The 23,080-nt window shown below is 41.6% G+C and overlaps 1 protein-coding gene across 1 annotated transcript in view; it reads left to right on the top strand.

The window, feature by feature from the left end:
• The first annotated feature begins 311 nt into the window (after nt 1-311).
• The window catches only part of KDR (kinase insert domain receptor), a 41,642-nt gene continuing 18,873 nt past the window's right edge, over nt 312-23,080 (top strand). Inside the window, exons 1-15 of the mRNA NM_001048024.1 lie at nt 312-378; nt 4,537-4,630; nt 6,635-6,831; nt 9,867-9,997; nt 10,230-10,398; nt 10,989-11,128; nt 11,755-11,932; nt 13,398-13,512; nt 13,602-13,765; nt 15,578-15,731; nt 16,652-16,775; nt 17,289-17,397; nt 18,253-18,594; nt 20,719-20,865; nt 21,220-21,351. Of these exons, the coding sequence (NP_001041489.1) occupies nt 312-378; nt 4,537-4,630; nt 6,635-6,831; nt 9,867-9,997; nt 10,230-10,398; nt 10,989-11,128; nt 11,755-11,932; nt 13,398-13,512; nt 13,602-13,765; nt 15,578-15,731; nt 16,652-16,775; nt 17,289-17,397; nt 18,253-18,594; nt 20,719-20,865; nt 21,220-21,351 (2,263 nt within the window). The remainder of the gene's footprint in view (nt 379-4,536; nt 4,631-6,634; nt 6,832-9,866; nt 9,998-10,229; nt 10,399-10,988; nt 11,129-11,754; nt 11,933-13,397; nt 13,513-13,601; nt 13,766-15,577; nt 15,732-16,651; nt 16,776-17,288; nt 17,398-18,252; nt 18,595-20,718; nt 20,866-21,219; nt 21,352-23,080) is intronic.

The raw sequence follows: 23,080 nt of genomic DNA, 5'->3' as shown, positions 1-23,080 counted from the left end.
GCACTGAGCCCCGGGACCCCGGGAGCGCGGCCGGTGCACCGTGCCGTCCCCTCGGCCCGCGCGGGGCATCACTTGCGCGCTACGGGAAGCCCAGCGCCGCCGCGCCGCGCGCATTTCCTCTGCCCGCCGCCCCCGCAGACGCCCCTGCGCGCCGTGGCCGGAGCCCGGGCGCCCCCGCCCTGCCCCCCGCGCCGCACGGTCCTGCGCTGCGGCGCCCGTCCCGCCTCCGCGCCTTCTTCTCGGGGCGGGCCCGGGGAGGAAGAGCCGCGCCGGAGTCCGGGGCGCTGCGCCGCGCCGCGCGCGAGGTCGGGATGGAGAGCAAGGCGCTGCTGGCCATCGCTCTGTGGCTCTGCGTGGAGACCGGGGCTGCCTCCGGGGGTAAGGAGCCCACGCCCCAGAAGGACGGCGGAGAGGTCGGGCGCGGGCGAGAGACCGGGGATGCCGAGAGGTCCTGCAGGCCCGCCTGCCCCGGAACCGGAGAGCCGGAGCGAAGCGAAGCCACTTGACAACTCGGTCGTTTTTTTTTTCTTTTTTTTCATTTGCCAACCTGGAGGCTGACGCTCTTGGATTGGCCCAAGGGTTTCCAAAGAGTTGGTGGTCTCCAGAGCCCCGGTTCCTTGCAGAAGGTGGCCTCCGACCCGGGCCTGCGGAGCTCTCGGGAGGGCGGGCGCCCGCGGCTGGCAGCAGGAGGTGCCCGGCGGGAGGGACGCCGCGCAGGGAGCGCGGGCCAGTAGCTCCCACCGCGCCGCGCGCTCCGCTCGCGGAGTCCAGGGGGACCCCGGGGTGCCTTTCCCTCCGGGCTGCAGCCCACAAACCCACCCACCGTGTAGGGGGTGCGGCTCGGGAGGGAAACTTTTTTTTTTTCTTTTCCCCTTGATGCTGGATGCTGCTCTCCTTGCAGGGAGAAGGTGAAAGGGCTCTCAGCCCGGGGGGGGGGGGGGGGGGGGGTTGTGACAGCTTCCCCAAATGTCTCCAAGTAACAGTCACCTTCTTATGTAAAACAACGGCATCTTTCAAAGCTCGGGTCCTTGGGATAAGCGCACGGTCAGAAGTTCAAGTTCTGAAAACTTAACTCTGCGGGACTCGGTAGCTAGAGTTAGCGCCCCTCGGTTCTTTCCTTGCCACCTAAAATGTCAGTCTCCTTCAGGATTAGGAACACACATGCTCTTGATGCCATGAATGTCTGTCTTTCCCTCTTCGCTCTACTCAACACCCTCCCCTCCCCGCTCCCCCACGCGCCCTTCTCGTATCTCTTTTCTGTGGCCAGAGTTTGCCGATTTCCAGATTTCCACTCTTCGGAGGGTGAGAAAGGGGAGAGGGTGGAGGGAGGAAAAAAAAAGTCAGATAATTCGGGGAAAAATTCCTTACACTGGAATAAAAGAATCGCATGTCTTAAAAAAAAAAAAAGAAAAGAAAAGAAAAGAAAAGGCATTCGTATACAGTAACAAGATCATCTATCTATAGTTATTAAATTTTCTTAATAATGACTTGGTTCATCGGGGCCAGCTCCACCATGGACACTCATTTGTCCCTGACAAGACCTCGCTCTCCCCCTTTATGGTCTGGAACATGTGGTTGTTCAGTATCCCACAAAGAAGTGAGTTGCTTCTAAGCCTGGGGTGTTTCATAGCGCAGCAGTAGTAACTGCAATCGGGTTGCCCTGAATATAACGATGAGGTTGCCCTTTTGGAGTGTGTGACTTGCTTAATTGGATTGGGCTATAATTGGTGCCATCAAATTCTAGAGACAGAGGCACTGTTGTTTTTCCTTCCTGTCTTTGAGCTGGAAGGGTAATAGCGCACAAATTAATTAATTTGGGTTAGAGGATTTGAACATAGAAGGGCTTTTTATAGAGTAGCAGCATATGTACTTCTTGTAGTTATTTCTTTAGAATTTTCTGAAGAGTAGGACTTAAACTTGCCCATGGAAATGAATGAAGCTTAGTGGAGGAAAACAAAATCGAATGTTGGTTGGTCTACAGATACGAATTTGGAGTTATCCTTATTGATAGAGGCTTGCTGAAAAGATTTTTGTTGTATACATGTCTCTAGGATAGTATGGTATTGTCTTAGCTTCCTATGAAGGGGGAACATATCTTTAATTAATTTTTTTAACATAAGAAAGTGTGTCCAGAGGGTGAGATAATCCGTGACAATAATTTATGAGAGATCTTCAAGAACCTCTTATTTTGCTGGTAGGACAAACATAGCTTATTTAGAGCCGTACTTTTGCTACATTTTTTTTCTCACATAAATGTGCCCAAATAATCCGTTCTTTCTCATTTGGATCATTGTACAAATTGTATTAAGTTACTGCTTTCAACATGTTTCTCAACCTAGTGTTTCCCAGCCAAGTTTGATACTTGAACTCATCCGAATCAGTTGTTTTTATTTTCCTTTTCTTAAACAAAGTGAGACTTCATTGTTGGAAGGCTTTTCTATTGCTTTAAACACTTTGCTTTATTGTTTGTCTACTTTGAGGACAGTTTTTTCCTTCCATATTGAAAAGTGCTACGCTAATTAACTGAACATGATAAGCCAGATCAACAGCTGTCCAAGAGTATCCCATAGACCATGTGTGATCAAATCATGTTAAGTGCTTGTTAAAATGCAGATTTGGAGGGCTAGGGATGTCTTACACGTCCTAAAGCTTAAGAATTATTGGCCCAAACACAAGTCAGTACCAATACCAATGAGTTTCTGAGATTTACTGATGCAACTTAATTTCTAGTGTTTTTTTTTAAACTATGATATTGATCAACAAATCTGCAGTTGTGTCAACAACCTACTTTGTACATCTGGGTGAGTGTGTAGAAATATATGTGATCAGCTGTTTGTTTTGTCTGTGGCCATTCACTTTGGGATCCACAGATTCAGTGTATTAGGTATTTGCACTGGATATTTGCTCACTCTCTCTACTCTTACTTTTTCATATTTGCAAATACTGTCTTATTTACCCAACAAGATCAGGGTAGCTTAGGCCTCAGAAGTCAGTGGTTCTTTAAACATTTTTTAAAATTATTTTTAAAATTCTAGTATAATTAACATACAGTGTTATATTAGTTTCAGGTCCACAATATAGTGATTCAACAGTTCTGTACATTACTCAGTGCTCATCATGATAAACATACTCTTTAATCCCCATCACCTGTATCACCCATCTCCCAACTTACCTCCCCTCTGGTATCCATCAGCTAGTTTTCTATTTTTAAGAGTCTATTTTTTATTTGTCTTTTTGTTTTGTTTGTTCATTTGTTTTGTCTCTTAAATTCCACATACGAGTGAAATCTTTGCTTATTTGTCTTTCTCTGACAAGTATTATTTAAAATAATACTCTGTACCTCTATCCGCATGATTGCAAATGGCAAAATTTCGTTCTTTTTTATGGCTGAGTAATATCCCATGACATCTACATCTTCATTATCCACTCATCTATTGATGGACACTTGGGTTACTTCCATATCTTGGCTGATGTAAACAATGCTGCAATAAACTCAGGGGTGCATGTATGTTTTTTAATTAGTGTTCTCATTTTCTTTGGATAGAGAGTCATTTGCTCTTAGTTGACGTGAGTCAAGGATCATATTAAGCTTGGGTGCTTACCCAGCATCCATCACTTTTAAAGGTGATAATTTGGAGATCTGGATATTAGTTAAGGCCCTAGCATGGTGGACAGTTTTTATTTCCCTGATAGTTTTTCATTACTTGCTAGCTCTTTGCATTTAGTTCACAGAGAACTTTGTTTTCTTGCTGTGGTGTGACTTGTGGTGAGGAATCTGTCCTGCTTTATTTTTAGGTAAAGACAGCTTTCTTGTGTATCAGGGAGAGCTCAGAACTTTGATTAATAAGCTGAGATTCCCCAATTGTAATTCATTAGCATTACGCTTTTTTAGTTCCATTCTCTAAGGAAAAGTGTATTAATAGGTGTATTATAGGGACACTGGCAATTTCTTTTTTCTTCTTCAATTCCTCTCACCTAGTTTTAATCTACAGTCTTCCAACTTTGGCAGTTCAGTTACCAGGGGAAGTGCACTAGAGAATTGATAAAGGAAAAATGAGACAATGTCATGGACACCCCCCCCCCTTTCAGGGTTCATAGATGAACTATATAGAAGTTTCTCTTAGGAGTACTCATTAATCAGCAATTTAGTCAAATGTGTGCATCCTATGCTTTATAAGAAATGTCAGTGGGTCCTTTCCCAAGGGAGTGAGATCATCAGATGAAGGTTCATTTGGTTTCAATGTCCTATATCCTTTTGTAAGACCTTGAAGTTGGCAATGCAGGAAAACAGGAACTCCACCCTAGCTCCATGAATTGCAGAACTTTTGTGTTGGTTTATGACCATCTGCCCATTCTTCCTGTTATGACACAGTTTGTGAACTTTTACTGGGAATGGTGAAAAGTAAATTCACAGTTTTACACAATGAATTGCTGAAGAGGCCTTTTAAAGTATAGAGTGTGCATTGTTTATGGAAGGTGTTTCCTATTGGGTCTGACTCAGTGGCAACTACATTCATTTATTTAATTTGTTTCTAGGTTTGCCTAGTGTTTCCCTTCATCCACCCAGACTCAGCATACAAAAAGACATACTTACAATTATGGCTAATACAACTCTCCAGATTACTTGCAGGTAAGGATGCATTTTAGATTCAGATTTCCTGGGTTAAGTAACTCATTGCTTATTGAGGGAAAAATAATTTCTGTAAGCAGAATTATCATAGAGTGGTTGTAATTGTAACTAGTGAGGATTCCAATACATGATTTAATAATGAAAAAAATGAGAAAGCTCTTCTCCTAAAAATTTCATTTAATTTTGCTGGAATTTTGTTCCTGCTACTCTCTGCTAATACAGACACACACACACACACACACACACACACACACGCATGCACGCACGCATACAATATAGCACCTGGCACATAGTAGATAGTAGATACTCAATAAATATTGAATACATAAGTGAAATTGAGAACTTACTCTCTTGCCTTTAAGGGATGGAGTTGAAGGAGTTTGGGGCCATATTTATCATATTCAGAATAGCTCTTGGACATTTGTGTAGCCCTTGCCAAGAATTTTATTTTATGATAAAATTATGACTGTAATAGCAATTTAAATTTCAGCCATTAATAGTACTGAGTGCATGTCCTGCACAAGGTAATGGACTTCATGCTTTGCCTTGATGTTCTGGAAAGCCTCTCTTCTCATTTGCTAGCAAGAAGCCATGCTATTGATATTTGCTAACAGGGGAAGCAGGCTTCTTTGAAAGGAAGAAGCATTTAAATCTTGTGTCAGAGCCCCTACCCCAAAATGAAACGTAGGAGACCTTAGGGTTTAATACAGTGGACCCAGAGGCTTCTCAGGAAACTCTCAGTGTGTCTTGGGCAGAGATGTGGAGACATGAGTGGAGGTGACATTGCCCTCAGAGAAGAGAGCTAGGGGTCCACAGAGAACCTTGGGCAGCTTACTGCCATTGCTTATGCTTGATGAACACCAGTGTTCAACACGACACAGATCTATTTTAGACTGCAGAGTGTGAAGGATGCCCTTGTCCCCTTATCAAGGGTAGGTCAACAATGCCCAGCCCTTGGGAGAAAACATAGTAACAGTGCTATTTCTCTAGCTTTGCTGTTTGAAGACACATTTCTTAGTGGGTTTTCCTCTTACCCATCCTCAATAACAGAGGCCATTTAAAATCCCCAAAGATCCCATATTCCCTTTTAAAACTCATTCAAAAGAATTTCTTATGTCCTGAAAAAGCCATGAAGTGTGTGAAAGTAACTTCATTAATGTAGCTGCAACTTCATGGAAATTTCAGATTCTTTGAAAGAAGAATCAATGAAGAATCTATGTTCTTTTTAATGTGACTATCTTTCTCAGGGCTTTGCAGGGAAATGCTGCAAAGAAAGTAATCTCTGAATGCAGCCTGTATAAGGTCCTGTGAGGCTCTTAGACAGTTGTGCCCTCTTCCTTCTGAACTTCACTTCTTACTGTCCCACCTGCTCACTCTTAATGGACTACTCCGACTTCCTTGCCATTCCCCTGGTACTCCAGATACTCCTGCCCCAAGGCCTTTACATTTTCTGTTCCCTCTGCCTGGAACACCGTTCCTCCCTATATTCATATGGCTTCATCAAGCCCCCTCCTTCCAGAGCTCTTTACTCTCTGTATATTCTATATCTCCTCTCTAGTACTTATCACCACCCTACATTTTACTTACATCACATATTTTTACTTACTTAAAAAAATAATTTAGCTTTGTTGAGGTTCCCTTGCTGTTTCATTGCCTGCTTTCTCTAACTAGACTAAAGTTCCATAAAGGCATTGACTCTTGTCTGATTTGTCCACTGCTGTATCCCCAGACTTTAACAACATTTGGCACATAGTACCTGCTTAAAAAATATTTGTTGAGTGAATGAGTTGATTAATAGAAAACTCAGGAATCCTTATACGTAATGTCTGAAGCTGAGTTTATGGCTTTTTGTCATCTGTCCATCCAGCTTGTCATTGTTGGTAGAAAGCTGTGAATCTGTCTGTTGGGTTTATATAAGTTTGAGAAACAAACCTTCTGTTTTCTTAGAAACAGCCCCATAGTGTGGCATTTCACATGATTACTTCCCTGGAATTAATTTTTCAGGGGACAGAGGGACTTGGACTGGCTCTGGCCCAACAATCAGAGTGGCTCTGAGAAAAGAGTGGAGGTGACTGAGTGCAGTGACAGCTTCTTTTGTAAGATGCTCACGATTCCAAAAGTGATGGGAAATGATACTGGAGCCTACAAGTGCTTCTATCGGGACACTGACATGGCCTCGGTCATTTATGTCTACGTTCAAGGTAAGTAGTTTCATGGAATTCATTTCCCAAGCTGATTTACCAGTTATAAAACACAATAGGCGCAGGGAAGAATAGAGTACACTGGAGTACAACAAAAGGCTCGCTCCAAAGGCTGTTTGCCAACAGGAATACACAGAATTCTTCTCTCTCAAGGCTTTCTCTGAGAACAAGACTCATTGATTTGTTCTGGAACTTGGGCCCGTATTACATCTCTTTTGCTCAGTTAGTGTGGTTCTGATCTTTGTTTCTCAGGGAAATCTGTGTTCACAGTTGGCTGCAGGGATTTATTAAAAGCCTTCTGATGTTTGAGAAAAAGAACCTGAAGTCCTTGAAAAGGAAGATTCAGGGGTGCGTTATGGAGGGGTTTCTGTGGAGAGATAGGTTATCTATGACGGGGGAGGAGGTTTTCCCAAGAATGCACAGGGAAACAGCTAAGGGCTCTGGAACTTTTTTTGTACATAAGAACTTCTCTTCTCCCACTTATACTTTGTGAAAGACAATTTCATCCTCTTGCACAAATGAAGATATTACCTCAAAGGGCCTTTGGAGGCCAGTGTTTCTTTGCCTGTGTGGTCTGAGATCTTGGATAAGAAGCCACGTCTTTCTAGAGTTTGCAATTTGGGATCGACATCATGTAGGATAAAACACATGTCCACGTAGAATAAAACAGTGTTATACGTATTTAGTATTTATAATAAAAATTATGTCTTCTTTTGTGTTTTAAAAATCCTATACTAGCTTAATTTTCCTGTGGAAACTGACCTAACTGATGATAGTTATAAATCTGTCATATAATTTTGGGGAATGTTAGTGTTGTATATATGTAGTACTTTGCTTGGATATATTAAATATTTTTCTTTTCAGTGAAAATGAGCTGTTTAGACATCTTATTTATGCATTTATATATATTTTCGCATCCCGGAGGATTTGAGGCAGGTGAAGATGGCTTAGACTTTTTCTCCAGAAGCATCTCTTATAGACTGGGAATTTCATTAGCTTTAGGAAGCACACTTTGCATATCTCCATTTACATTTCAATAATGCAATATGGTCAGTGCAGTGAGAAAATGGAGACTACATCAAGATAACGTATGTCATTCCTGGATTGCACAATATTTGAGAATTATTTTTGCCCAGGATGAGCACAGTCCAAGATAGAATTCTGTGCCCTCCTCCTTCCTCTGCAGAATTTGAAAGAGACAAGGCTCAGATCTTCGAGAATTTCTGGCTCCTTTTGATCTGGCAGTCTTGGGAGATCAGGCTTTCTCAGAAGATTGCAAGGATTTCCTGCTTTTAGCCTGTCTGGAAATACTACAAGATGAACCTCTCCCATAATATCTCGTTATTTCCTTCTCCCCAAGTCAGGAAACCTGGAGACATGTGAAAATTCATTTCATGAGTTACAGTAAATATTTTATTTTGAGAGGATGGGTGGTTGTTTGGGTTTCTTTTGTTTATTTCCTTTTTTTTTTTTTTTTTTTTTGGAATGCTGAAATAGAATTGATTTACTGAATAGCTTTAGTCTTACGTAAGGGGTTAACTTAGCTTCCAAAGACTTGTTCTGTAAGCAAGCGTGGTAATATTTCATAGTATGTGGCTGGAAGGTAGGTTCCTATTAAGAAGTAGCAATCCCTGGCACTGTTTATTTGTGCACTGCCCATCTTTGGGTATACCATTAAATTCTGCTTCCTGTCTAAGCCTAATGTTCTAGGAGGTGAGCTGTCCAAGATTTTGGTCATGAAGTTTAACAATGAGAAAGAAAGCACTGAAGTATTCCCTATGGACGGCCCTTTAAATGTCCCCTCTTGTCCCCTCCGGTCCCTACCTTACTTCCTTAGTCTTCTGACCCCATTCCCTCCAGCAATGGATGGAGCCAGGAAGTGGGTCTTGGCCTCATAAGATAATGGCTATGGCATGTGGTGGGCTGGATTGGCTGCCTTTCTGTGCTTTCCAGCTGGGAAGGAAATCAAACTTCTGCTGTTGCAGGGAATTAGCTGCCTTTCTCCCCTTGGTTTAATTAACTCTTTCTTTACTTGGACCAGTTATCCTGAAGAGCTCTGGAAAAGCTCGATCAGGTGTGTTGGGCATAGCAGTCTGAACCATTATCTCTGTGAGATTTCAAGCACGACTTCACACTACAGCGACTCTATCTCGGGAGAGTGGACTATTTTCCCAGTGGTGTATTCACACACTGTAGGAACGATGTTTGAATGACATTAAAATCTCTTTTTTTTCTTCTCACTTTTTGCCATGGTGGCTTTTTGAATTTTTGTCATTGAAGATATTAACGACTGCTGAATTTTAAACTAAATTCAACAACCACTGAACATTATTTTATAAAGAATCTCATATCTAGTGTTCACAGTCTTAAAATACGCAAATAAATTTTTCCATTGAATAATTGAACCCAAAAGTTGTTAGTTATCTTCTGCTTATTTTAAAGATCCTTTGAAATTCATTAGTTTATTTTCATGGCCTTTGGACATTCTTTGCCTACAGAAAGAATATGCTTTTTTTTTAAGCATTAATAAAATTCAATAGGTAAAGTACAGATTTAACTTCAAAATTACTTATAAATTAAAAAAAATACTTTAAAACTTTTATGTATTTGGAAAATGTTTAGTATATAAGAAGAATGTATATGTGTATATGTAAGTGTATATGAAAAATGAAACATGTTCCTTCATTTTGAAAAAAATTATAATGAAACATCTGCTTAAATGTGAAACCTATAAAATACATTCTACTTGTTGATGATCCTAGTGGAAAGAGTCAGTTTCATTCTAGGAGTTTTCTTTCAGATTTTTCATACACACACACACACACACACACACATACACACACTCACGCGTATACCCTTTCTGCAGCATATCTTTGGAGCCAGATATCTACCAGCACACCAACCTGTGGATTCCTTTGCCTGGTGTGAAATGTCATTCTCAATCATTGACTTCTCTGGTTAGAGTTTATGAACTTGAAACAAGATCAACTTTTCTAGCAAATGCCATTAACTAATGGAGTTAAATTTTCTTCTAGATTACAGGTCTCCATTTATTGCTTCTGTTAGCGACCAACATGGAGTCGTGTACATCACTGAGAACAAAAATAAAACTGTGGTGATTCCATGTCTTGGGTCCATTTCCAACCTCAATGTGTCACTTTGTGCAGTAAGTTACATCTTCTTCAATCATCTCTCATGTTTTCATGATGTTAAGATGAGTAGCTATATATAATGTATTATCAACCATTTGTTTTAAAGATCCTTTCAGAAGAGTCAAAATGATAATAAATAAAACAAATTTATGTTCTTTAGTGATGAATTCCTTAGTGATCATTTCGCATGGTTTTCACTTTTGGAAAGCACTTTATTCAATATTTGATGTTTCTTTTTCCACTCAGAGGTATCCAGAAAAGAGGTTTGTTCCTGATGGAAACAGAATTTCCTGGGACAGTAAGAAAGGCTTTACTATCCCCAGCTACATGATCAGCTATGCTGGCATGGTCTTCTGCGAAGCAAAAATTAATGATGAAAGTTACCAGTCTATTATGTACATAGTTGTGGTTGTAGGTAAGTGGACAGTTTCTTTCCATATGATTAATATCAGATATTAAAGAATGGCTTCCTCTATTAAGATCCTGGAGATGAAGATATAGGGAGAAGAATAAAGGATATAGAAAAATACATTATTTTAAGATCTGGTGTGGGGCAGTTCATTACATCTGCTCTTCTCTACCAAGGAAACCTATGTGCAATTGAGTTTTTCTCCTTTCTTGCCAAGGCTAAGGATGGAAAAGAGTGTTATTATCGGAGCATATTTGATGGAAAATTCAATGTTCAGAGCATTGCTTGGCATCAGTTCTTTTAATTATACTTTTTTTTATGGAAAGCTCAGTGATTTACTAAAGCTGGCTTCATTGGCTATTGACTACTCAAATTTTACTGCTTTTCTCTCTACTGGGCTGTCTTTGAGATTCCTTCAGGTCTGCTTTGTAAGTCTCTTAGGCCATTTTGCTGGGAGTTACCAAGTATTGGTGAGGCCCTTAGGGGAAAAATGATATGGCACATTCTGAAGTTGCATCATTAAAAAAAAAAATCTGTGCAAAGTTATACATTTATTTTCTCTTTCTTTCTCTGTGTTTTCAATTTACTTGCTCTAGGGTACAAGATTTATGATGTGATTCTCAGCCCCCCTCACGGAGTTGAGCTGTCTGTTGGAGAGAGGCTTGTCTTAAATTGTACTGTAAGAACTGAACTAAACGTAGGGCTTGACTTCAACTGGGAATACCCTTCTTTGAAGGTAACACTAACAATTGAAAGCCAGACCTCTCAATACTTTGATAATAAGCCCCAACAGAGTTTGTTTGAGAGATAGGGACTTCTCTGGCCAGATAAAATGTAAGGGCCTTAACTCACACACACTCACACACATGCACACACAGTTTAAAAGAACTGTAGAACATATAGCATCCGTGTAAAACTGATGCAATGCCAAGAACTCTGTCCCACTTTGCTACCATCAGGCTCTGAAGATTAGTTTTCTCTATGTGATTACATCTTTTCAGGTTGCATTATTTTTCTGTGCTCCAAAGTCTTTGTTCTATTTTTGCTTTTAGGAAAATTGTCTTTAAAAGGTGGCATGAGACATACTTCTCCATAAGCAGTGGTCATATTTGCTTGTGTTTGTGCAGTACCTACCCATCTCATTCCCACTATGTGAGGCCTTAAAAATCTTAATTCAGTTGATTCCATTTATTTCTTCTGGAACCAAATATATTGGTTGTCTAGATGATGTGAAAAGTTCTGAAGTCCCTATTATTAGCATGAATAGTGTTCTCCAAGGGCCAAGACTTGATCTCGTGGGTATCTAGAAGCTATCAGGTAATATTATGCTAGACTTTGAAAATTCCATGAACACTTTTTCAGCATCAGCATAAAAAACTTGTTAACCGGGACCTAAAAACCCAGTCTGGGAGTGAGATGAAGAAATTTTTGAGCACCTTGACTATAGATGGTGTAACCCGGAGTGACCAAGGGTGGTACACCTGTGCAGCTTCCAGTGGGCTGATGACCAAGAGGAACAGCACATTCATCAGGGTCCACGGTAAGCTAAGATCTCCTTTGGAATTATGCCGTGCCTTGAGAAGTGGGATGATTTAAATACCTTTAGGTCAGTAGTGATTCCTATTTTGTTCATTCAGAAGACATTTTTGAGCTCCATTCAGAAGACATTTTGAGGTCACGTGGCTAGGGAGGCCATATGATTTATAGGTCAAGAGCATAGCTTGGGTTCAAATCCCAACTTTAATGATGAGATGAGCTAATATAGTAAGTGTTCACTAAATTTTACGTGTTGTGGTTGTTGATACTGTTATTCATAGTATAATAAGCAGAATATCATTATCGAAGATAGTTTTAAATTTTTCATTTTATTGCAAGGCTGAGAGGCCTATGTGAATAAGCATGGGCTTTGTAATTGGGGAGGCCTGGATTTAATTACTATCTGTGGGGCTTTGAACAAATAACCTTGTTTCTTATTTATTCTCTTTCCCTTATAATAATGTCACATAATAACACATAAAAGTCTCAGTTTAGGTGATGATTCATATGGCACCCAGTTTAGAGACCTTGGTAATGATTTTGGATTTTATAATATGGGAATTCATAGAAGGATTTGAGCAGAGAGAGACATGCTCTGGTTTATGTTTTTATAGGACTACTATGTATTTTATGAGAAATAGTTCAGAGAAATAAGGGCAGGAATAGGGAAACGAGTTGGGAGGCTAGTTACAGTTATCCAGGTGAGAGATAGTGAGTGGCTTGGACTAACTGGTAGAGGTAGGAGTGGAGAGAAGAGATATGATTCTGGATATATTTTTGAAGATAAAGCCAGCAGGATCTGCCTTTTGACTCAGTGGCTGTAGGGAGTAAGAGAAGAATGGAAGATGATTTGAATTTTTAGTGTGAGCAAGTGAGCGAATGGTCGTTTTATTTATTGAGATAGGGAAGACTGACAGGGAAGTAAGATTTGGAGAAACAGTGTTGGGTGTGTTTATTTGGACATGCCCACTAAACATCCGAGTGGAGATATTTAATATATAAACCGGGAACCCAGAGAAGGCCGGGGAGGAAATACAAATTTAGGAGGAATGTGAATGATAGTTTACAGCTGAGCCTGGGGGAAGGTGTAGATAAAGACAAGTGGTCTGAGGACTGAGTCCTTGGGACATATGGCAGGTAGATAAAGGGTGCCAGGGGAGCGGAGAAGAAGCAACCAAGATCCCTGGAGGACTTAGAGGAGCTTCACACAAAAGCAAATGCTTGGTTGAGACTTGAGCAGTCAGTAAGCTTGTAGTATGCACCTGGAGAGAGAGGAAACCAAATGCAGAAGCCGGTTGTGTGGGAGAAGCTGGACAGTGACCAAAGAAAGGAAGTGTGGGGAAATCCCTGAACTGTGGCAGCGCAGACTCTCCAGATCTTTGACTCTTCACTTGAAACCATAACTAAACCAAATGATCATTTATAATAAGTTGACATTTAAAATAATGATTATTTTTATTTTCTTTCAGAAAAACCCTTTGTTGCTTTTGGTAGTGGCATGGAATCTTCGGTGGAAGCCACTGTGGGAGATCGTGTCAGAATCCCTGTGAAGTACCTTGGTTACCCTCCCCCTGAAATAAAATGGTATGTATTGCAAATGAATGCAAAGCATTGTTCCACCTGAAAGCAAACCCTTAAATGATACTAATTCCTGAGATTTTTTTCCCCCATAGGTATAAAAATGGAAGACCCATTGAGTCCAATCACACAATAAAAGTGGGGCATGTCCTGACGATTATGGAAGTGAGTGAAAAAGATACAGGAAATTATACTGTCATCCTTACCAACCCCATTTCAAAGGAGAAACAGAGCCACGTGATATCTCTGGTTGTGAATGGTGAGTTCATTCAGTTTTCCTTCTCTGCCCAAAATTGATTATAAAGACTAAGACTGTATCTTCTTAAACAGCCAGGCCACCATTCCTTTGTCACCTGTTGCTTCACTGACATCATGAATGGGCTCCTATTTATAAATATGATCGAGAGCAATAGAGTCAAACTGAGGTGTAGGACACTGCACTCTAGACATGTTAGCCTAAGAGGCTGTGTATGTGGATTGTTTGGTGTCAAGTGCAGTATTGATGTAGATGATACACTCGACGGCAATATGCTATGAAATAAGAATGCCTACAGGGACAGTTGTTGTACTACCTTTGCTCTTGTCTCATGGAATTAGGCACCTGGCATGCAAACTTGTAAGTCTTTTTGAATTTTGTGGGAAGCCAGTTGCACAGGCAGGTTCCAACTCAGAAGGCTTTTGCAGGTTGATACTGTTGGTTTGTTGGCAGTTTAACAATTAAAACAAAACAAAACAAAACAAAAAACCCAAAAAACAAGAGACTAGGACCTATCTGACTCTGAGGCTATAAAGGGAGATACTAAGGTTGTGATTTAAGGATGATTTGAATGTCGTTTTTCCAGACGGAAAGCGTTCTGGGTGGGGAACATGGTCAAGTAAGTGTAGGAGATATTAAGTCAATGTACAATAGGTGTCTGTATAACAGGACTTATCAGGACCTTTACATAATATCCATGTATATTGCCATTCTCCAGGGGAAGAGACAAAGTATTGAGGCTTTAACAAAGTTATTTGACCAGAGCGTCCCCCCTCCCACCCTGGAAATCCATTAATCTCTTGCCCCAAACATAGTTTAGGAAATACTTTTCTGTTGGAATTCTTTGTTCTCCCTACTGGCATGGCATAATAAAACTTCAGGATCTTCATTTGTAAATTAAGGTGCTTCCCCGTATATCCTGCCACCACTCTGTATGTCCACTGAGCTCGGCTTCATTTCTTTGCTGGGATCTCAGCTTCAGGAGTATTTTAAAGAAAACAGGTTCCAGCAATGTCACTTAGAAGCCACTCAGGAGTAGGGGGCTGGGGAATGGCGAGAAGCTAATAAGTGGGGGACGGGGGAAAGAAAATGAACACAAAATAAAGATGTAAAAATGGACAGTGTATAACCCCATCTCAAGAACTCACGAAGTCACTAAACAACTGATTCACCCTAGCATTTACCCCGCTATATAAAATTAACATAGAAAAGTGAAAATTTGAGAGTATAATCTGAGTCCTTAAGTTGCTAGTGATGGGAGAAGTTTTGCGTCAGTGACTTTGGAGCCGAAAAAAGGAAAGAGAAAAAAAGAGTGAGAAAGAGGAAGGGGGAGAGGGGAGAAATGGAAGGGAGGGAGAAAGGAAGGAGGGAAAGAAGTGGAGGAAGGAGAGGGAGGAGGAGGAGAGGTAGGTGGGTGACCTTGGGCAAGTCATTTAACTTTTCTGTTTCATTTTTCTCACATATGATTAAATGGGTTAACCCACGCAGAGCACTTAGACAACCGCTAGCGTGTAATGAATGTACAATCAGGATGATTTTCTTTCTTTCTGATCTTTTGAGATTGGGAGCACAGGGAGAGTTACCCCCTATCATGCGGACTGAGAAGAACCGAGGCAGAGGGTGGCCAGACTTGCACAAAGTCCTCCACTTGTGAGGATGATGGGTGTCACCAGCAGTCATAGCGCCTGTTTCCAAGTCTAGCTGTTCTTTGAAAAAGAAAAGGAGGGCAAAATCCTAGGCTTGGGTTGATGAAAACTCCCGCTTTTGTTCCCCAAAGAGGATCTCCAATTAAAAAGTGGCTTTTCCCATCTCCAGTCCCGCCCCAGATCGGTGAGAAATCCCTGATCTCTCCGGTGGATTCCTACCAGTATGGCACCACGCAGTCGCTGACATGCACGGTCTACGCCGTCCCCCCTCCGCACCACATCCGCTGGTACTGGCAGCTGGAGGAGTGCGCCTACAAGCCCGCGTGAGTAGGCCTACGTCCTCTAGTTGCCTGCTCTTTTGCATTTCTCACGGCCACACTGTGGTAGGACTCCATGCTCCCCACCCCAAGAAGGCCGTTCCAGAAAGTTATGCCCCAAGTGGTCCTTTCCGATCCTACCATCTTTCTCCATATCATAACGTTTTAGGAGATACCTTTCCTTGGGATGTCCCACCTTGAGATTAGCTAGCTCTCTCTTCCTAAATTAGCCCTGGTGCGCACACTTCTCGAAACGCAGGCTCTTTGCCCACCTTGCCAATAGCCAATCTTTGGGGTTTCTCCTTATTCCAGTCAACGGGTGAATACCACTGTCTCCTTCTTATCTGAGAGAAGGTCCATCTCAGAGGAAGAGCTGATGGATGTGAGGGAGCCACAGGCCAAGATGCAGCCTTTGGATTCTTAGGCCCAGCTTATCAGGTTCTAACACAAGTCCAGACATCCTTAGGAAGACAGAACAACAGGCCACCCACTACCACCCCGCGCAGTTCACTTCCTGTTGTTGTTTTTGAGATGGCCACTACTAGTTTCTTCCTCAGATGCTGACCATTTCCTCCACAAAGGCCACAGTCCCAGGGAGATTACTTTAAGAAGCCCAATTGACTTCTTAGTTTCCTTGTCTTCCTTTGAACTAAATTAACTTGAATTGTCTTGTCGGTTCAATTTATGAATGGAGGTTTGTTCCCAGAATAGCTGTTTCCCTCCTGTATCCTGAATGAATCTACCTAGAACCTTTTCCTTCTTTGCCGAGGCCTATTTTTAATTGGCGCCAAATCGTGTAACGTGGTAGGGTGCGTTGAAAGTTATTTCTAAGAACAGAATAACCGAGGTCTCACTCCTTTCCTTGCCACGGACTTGAACTAAAGAAAAATTCAGGCATCATAAGAGCTCTTATTTCTTCCTTATAGCCAAGCTGTCTTAATGACAAACCCATACACTTGTAAAGAATGGAGAAACGTGGATGACTTCCAGGGGGGAAATAAAATTGAAGTCAACAAGAATCAGTTTGCCCTAATTGAAGGAAAGAACAAAGTGAGTTCGAAGTTCCTTAATTTGAAAATCTGTCTCTCTCTCTCTTTTATGGGAGGATGGAAGGATGGCGTGGAAGCACGGGGCAGTCGTATGCGAGGGGTATTAGCGATTGATGGTCACGTTAATTGTACTATAAAATACTAACATATGAAGTTAGTTTGAAAACACCACTGGCTTTGAGAAGTGCCGTCGACTTATTAATATCTTATCAGAGAAAGATAAAACATGTATGCTGTTAAATCTCTGCATCTGTTGTGAGGGGATTCTGAGTTTACAAGTATGGAAATGAGTACAGTGCTGAGTTGAAACACTTTATTTGCTTTCCGGTTTCCAATGCCTGTTTTGTGTATTGCATGAACCACACCAGAGTAATTATTATTGCATGGATTTGAGAGAGGTCAGTGCAGTAGTGTGAATGGAACAGACAGGTCTTACGGGTTGAATTTTAGTCTGAAAGCATGAGAATAAACACAGCCTCCATCGTTTACAGCCCGGGATTTGTTTTTTCCACAGACTGTAAGTACCCTTGTTATCCAAGCAGCCAATGTGTCAGCTTTGTACAAATGCGAAGCCGTCAATAAAGTTGGGAGAGGAGAGAGGGTCATCTCCTTCCACGTGATCAGTGAGTATTGCTCTCCCTTTGGGGGGGGGGGGGTTAGATCTCTTGCCAAGGGGGCACTAGGCTGTCTGATGCTCTGTGGCCCTTGCCATTCCGGAGTGGCATGGTGTTTCGGAAGAGGACTTGGGCTGATTGGGGATGCTTTGGTTCATAAATGAAGACTCCTCAGCTAGCTGTTGGGTGCGTGGGAAGTCGGTAGAACTGACTCTCCCATTCCCTCAGGGGAGAGGATGGTTTTGCATATTTTTTTAGCCACAAATCCTGCATCACGGTTATGGCTCCACCATCCTAGTCTAGCACAGCGCTTGGCTTCTTGGGGTTCCATCAGTATTGGTGGGCTTGCTGCTGAGCTGTTGACAGTGTTGGGTTTTCCGGAGGCAATTGCAATGACACAGAGGCAGTTTCTGCCCAGTGCTGCTGATTCTGATTGTGCATCTTAATTTTATGGTTAAGCTTTAGCTGACCGGACTAGGTGGTCAAGAGTTCAGTGCGGGCTAATTTGTTGTCATAAATATAGCTTCAGTGTCATTGAGTGTGATGTGTCAATGAGGAACTAATTTTTAAAGTTCCTTGGTATAATTATCTGCTTTCAATATGTTTTGGATTTTTTTTAATCTCTAAAGCTGTGTTTTGAGCCCAAAGTAGAGACTTGATACGTATCTGAGGAATGCATCTTGGTAAAATAATACATTTTGGAGCCCGAACTGTCTAGTTTGGTAGTCTCCTTGTATTCCTTTGCTGGGATTGCTAGGGCTTCACTTCTCTTGGTGCTTTACAGCAGTCTGAAGGCAACAGGAAGACAATAGTGTGCTGCCCAAATTAAATCACCATTTTCTAACCGTAGGTTTTATATTTCAGGGGGCCCTGAAATCACTTTGCAACCGGACACCCAGCCAACCGAGCAGGAGAGCGTGTCTTTGTGGTGCACTGCAGACAGAACTACGTTTGAGAACCTCACGTGGTACAAGTCTGGCCCACAGGCTCTGGCAGTCCATGCGGGAGAGGTGCCCACACCTGTTTGCAAGAACTTGGATGCTCTTTGGAGAATGAATGCCACCACGTTCTCTAATGGCACAAGTGACATTTTGATCCTGGAGCTCCAGAATGTGTCCTTGCAGGACCAAGGAGACTATGTGTGCTTCGCTCAGGACAGGAAGACCAAGAAAAGACATTGTGTGGTCAGACAGCTCACAGTTTTAGGTAAGGAGGCAATTTTGGTCATCAAAGACAGTTGGAAAGCCTTCAATGTGGTACTTTTAGGGACTGTAAGATCACTGTCCTATAGGAGCATAGGAAGTAGACTGGTGCACACTTGCCTTATTCACCGAATGTTCTGGAGGCAGAAAGAGGCCAATAGTGGTGAAGTGATGTATTAAAAAGAGAAAATAACATGTTCCTTTCTAGCTCTAATGATAGGACTTCACTATTATCTACAAGAGATTAGCTTAAACTGGGGAAATTCCTGCTTTATCCTTGGCATTTGTTTATTTTAGTAGACACGTATTCATGGAATGCCTACTATGAGCTAAGAAGGTTCCAGAAGTTCACAATGGTAAGTAGGTAGACAAGATGAAAACACAGGCAACCACGGGGCAGCCATGGCACATTGTGGTCTTTGTGTCCATGAGGATGGGATTTGTTTTCTCTTCCTCCTTGCTGTAGCTCGCATCACAGAACATAGTGGCACATAGTAGGTGCTCAGGAAGGCATCTGCTGCATGAAGAGTTATTTAGGACCTGGGAGAGCCCGTGGGAGGGGTGCTGCACTCACAGCTTGCACCTCTGGGTCATCCCATGTAGTCCAACGTAGGGATCAATGGGATGATCATTTTAATGAGCTGATAGCTTTGTAAAATGCCCCAGGGAGCCACTCTCCACACCTCATCTAAACCCGTGTCCTGCACAGGAGCTGTGCAGCCATGCCTCTGTCTCTGGGGAAATGAGACAGATCTGGAAAGTTCTCTTTGTGTCCACTCTCTCCATTTTCTCCCCTCATGAGTGTCCCTTCCCAGTTTCTGGGATGCATGTGTTCTCTGATTTTACTCTTAAGAAGGGCAACAAACTGCCCAGGTGAATGAATCTATACCAAAGTTTTAGAGGAATAATATCTTCTTCAGAGGCCTTGGCAAGTTTAAGAGGTATCTTCAGACAGACCCTAGGATAGTATTTGCTGGTGTTAAGACTTAGGTGTCAAAAGAAGGAATATTTTAGGGTGAAGTCATTGCCAGGGCCCTTCATATCATATCACATACATGGCCATGTGTTTTCTGTTCACCTTGGTGACTGTCTGGTTTCAAATTAGTGGAAGAATTCAGAGAGAGATGTGAAGGGGCCATGCCCAGGAAATTTGTGCTCACAATGAGCTGCTTTGCTTTTCTAAGAGCTCCTAAGTTGTTTTCCTAAAATTATTCTTAGAAACAGACCAGAGCCCAGGATATTTGTTAAGCCCTAATGTAGTTCACCAATGAGGTAATCTCGTTTTGCTAAATATTGAAGTGGATTCTTTCAGCAAGATTCCATTTGATTGCTGTGGACAAAATATTTCTATATTTTGAAAGTTTTGCTATACATTGAAAGAAATACTCGTGGGCTTAATTTTCTTGAGATCTTTGACTTTCTTTAGGGATTTCTGTGTTGCTCTTTTGTGTTTTAGTGGGAATGGCACTGGACTAGGCTTTCAGTCTCACCAGTTTCTATTATTAGGTCAAATGCTTACTTAGTTATAAGGACTTGGATGAATCATTTACCCACCCCCCCTGCCCCATGAACTGCAGTTCTTTCCTCTGTGAAATAAGGTTAATATTCTTGTCCATTCCAGGGTTGAAAGTGAGCAACAGAGATAGTATAACTGAGTTTTGTAAAAAAAAAAAAAAAAAAAAAAAAAAAGCCAAATAAATATAAGGTATTCTTTGTTGAATTACATTGAAGTTTCGCACTTTCCAAGAGAAACATGGCAAACTTCAAGGGTGTCACTAGCTGGAACTTTCGTGGGAGGGAAAGTTTCCCCTTGGGGGAAGCCGTGTCTAATTAGGAAAAACCCATAAAGGTGACAACCTTCATTTTGTGATGTGACAATCAACTAGAGTCACTAATAGGAATGTTCATAGAGGAGCAGTGACTTATCTCAACTGTCCTGACCTGTTTCATTTGACTTTACCTGGTGACCAATGGTATTGTCATCAACCTCTGTGTATTTGCAGCTTAGGAAATCAGTGGCTTACTGTTTACTAAGTTTAAACTATTTATCAGTTAACTGATGCTAAAACCATTTCAAAAGTTATAACTGAATGTTGTGTGATTTTTGTGTGTGTGTGTGTCTGCATAGAGCGCGTGGCGCCCATGATCACCGGAAACCTGGAGAATCAGACTACAAGTATTGGTGAAACCATTGAAGTTTCATGCACCACATCTGGGAATCCCCCTCCACAGATTACCTGGTTTAAAGATAACGAGACACTTGTGGAAGACTCAGGTGAATAGAATATGTCTATCTCTCATTGGTTGCAGAACTCTCCCGGAGACATGATCTAAATCCTACTTTATTTCTTGATTTGTTCTAGGTAGAAAAAAAAAAAAAAAGCAATATTAGTGCCCATGGTCTGGCTCATTTCATAGATTCAGAATTAAAGTATTCAGAACCTTGTTGAATTCTATGGAAATGGGCGGGGGGGTGGTGAGGAGTCAGCAATGTATCCTGTATCACTAGTATCTTTGGAATTAGATACTAGTCCAAGGAAAGACCACCATTTATGTTTTTAAATTTTGTCCTGAAAAACGCCACCAGGTTACATTACAAATAAAAACAATTGTTTTTCTTTTCTCTTAGGCATTATACTGAAAGATGGGAACCGGAACCTCACCATCCGTAGGGTGAGGAAGGAGGATGAAGGCCTCTACACCTGCCAGGCATGCAGTGTTCTTGGGTGTGCAAAAGTGGAGGCATTTTTCATAGTAGAAGGTCAGTGGAAATGCATGGACACATCAGGTGGTTTTAAAAAGTTAGCTTGTATATATACTCAGACACTTTGGGTGGGAGGATCATAGGTGATTTTTGATATTCCTTGTACTTTGTAAATTTTCTAATCTAAGTATGTATTATTTTAACCAGAAAACATAACCAATGGTATTTTCATTCTGCTTGCATCATATTTCCTATCCTTGCTATTCTCGCTTTGGAAAAATTCTTAGCCGGGCAGCTGGGTTATTGTCCTTTCCCTTATTTTTTTCTGCATTTGAATGGCTCGATTAACTTGTTGTGGAAGTGTTACCTCTATATATACTTGGAAAGACATTAGGATTAGTGCTTAATCATCAAAACTCAATGGTATCCAGATAATCACAAGGGTGCACTGTTTTCATTTGGACTACAGACAATTAAAATTTATTTGTGGACAATAAACCATTGCGTCCCCGAAAAGGAAGTTTTAGGGTGTCTAAATGTGAAAGGAAATTCCTATGTGTATGCAGGAGTGATGTGAAATCTGGCATTTTTCCCAAATGGGAAAGGTAATTTGTGACGGAATATTTCTCTTTGGGAGTGTACTCCTATTTAAAAAAAATAATCCATGGAGGTGGGGAATGAAACTGTATTACCTGGGTGAAGGAATGGTAAGCAAGGGAAAGAAAGAAGGATGGTGACAGAAGGAATAACTGATGAATTTTTATGAACTCTTCCTAACGTGTCTCTAAAAGTCAAGATTTTAGTTGCCTTCATCTGTCAAATTGGGTTACATCTCGATGACTTGTTTTCCAATTTGTAGGCTTATTACCATTTTGTGAATTGCACTTGCAAAAAAGATTTCAAGTGTGTGAAATTAACAGCAATTTCAAGTGACATGGTGCTTTTGTCACTTCCAGAGTGCTTCCTGTTTAGGGCCAGTCCTAACGGGGACTTCCAGGGGTCTCCTGTGCTCTGCCTCGTTTCCACTGGCTGTTTGCAGTTATCCATGACTGAAGTGGGAACATTGGCACAGAGCTTATATTTACTTAGCATCCCAAAAAGAATACTAAGAAAGAGAGAGGTAGATATTTAATTGTTCTGGTATGTTCCCAAATGTTAGTATGGGGATATTATTAACACACTAACTCATACAGACAATTTAATCTTTGAACTTTATACTATGCATAATGGACTTTTAAATCTCTGTCTATAAAAAGAAAATGATTTCAGTAGGACCACCAGAGAAACAGAATCGACTTCCAAGCCATAGTTGGTACTTGTCTCTCCATTGTTAACCCTTACGTGGCTAACTAGTTAATTCCTTGTCCTTCAGCCCTTTTGAAGCTGCCTTGGGCCACTTGAACAGCTTATTTGATTCACACCGCACTCAGCCAGTGGGAGGCCTTAGGTGATAATTGCTTCCTTATCACTTCTTTGCTAATCACTCCTAGTTGAAAGCCTCCTCCGGCATTTAATTTCTCCCACTCAGAGCTGTCCTCTGGAGCCCTGAGCATCTGCAGCTTTCCTTGCCGACCTCTACTTTACCTTTCATGGATGGTTTAAACTCAGTTTATCTCCAGGCCATTCGGGATGCCCTCATCTCGGCTTTCTCTTCTTTTCCTTACTCAGGTTCCTGCCACACAAGGGCGGGGTAGTGTGATGGGTAACTGCTGCTGGACGGACTTTGTTTAACTCTTGACCTTCCCTCAACATGCTGTGTGCCCTTAATGAGGGAGCTTAACCTCTC

Source organism: Canis lupus, chromosome 13, assembly GCF_011100685.1.
Source record: "Canis lupus familiaris isolate Mischka breed German Shepherd chromosome 13, alternate assembly UU_Cfam_GSD_1.0, whole genome shotgun sequence".
NCBI classification, from domain to species: Eukaryota; Metazoa; Chordata; class Mammalia; order Carnivora; family Canidae; genus Canis; species Canis lupus.
The sequence above is the reverse complement of the archived record's forward strand: the minus strand, read 5'-3'. Positions and strand labels throughout refer to the sequence as shown.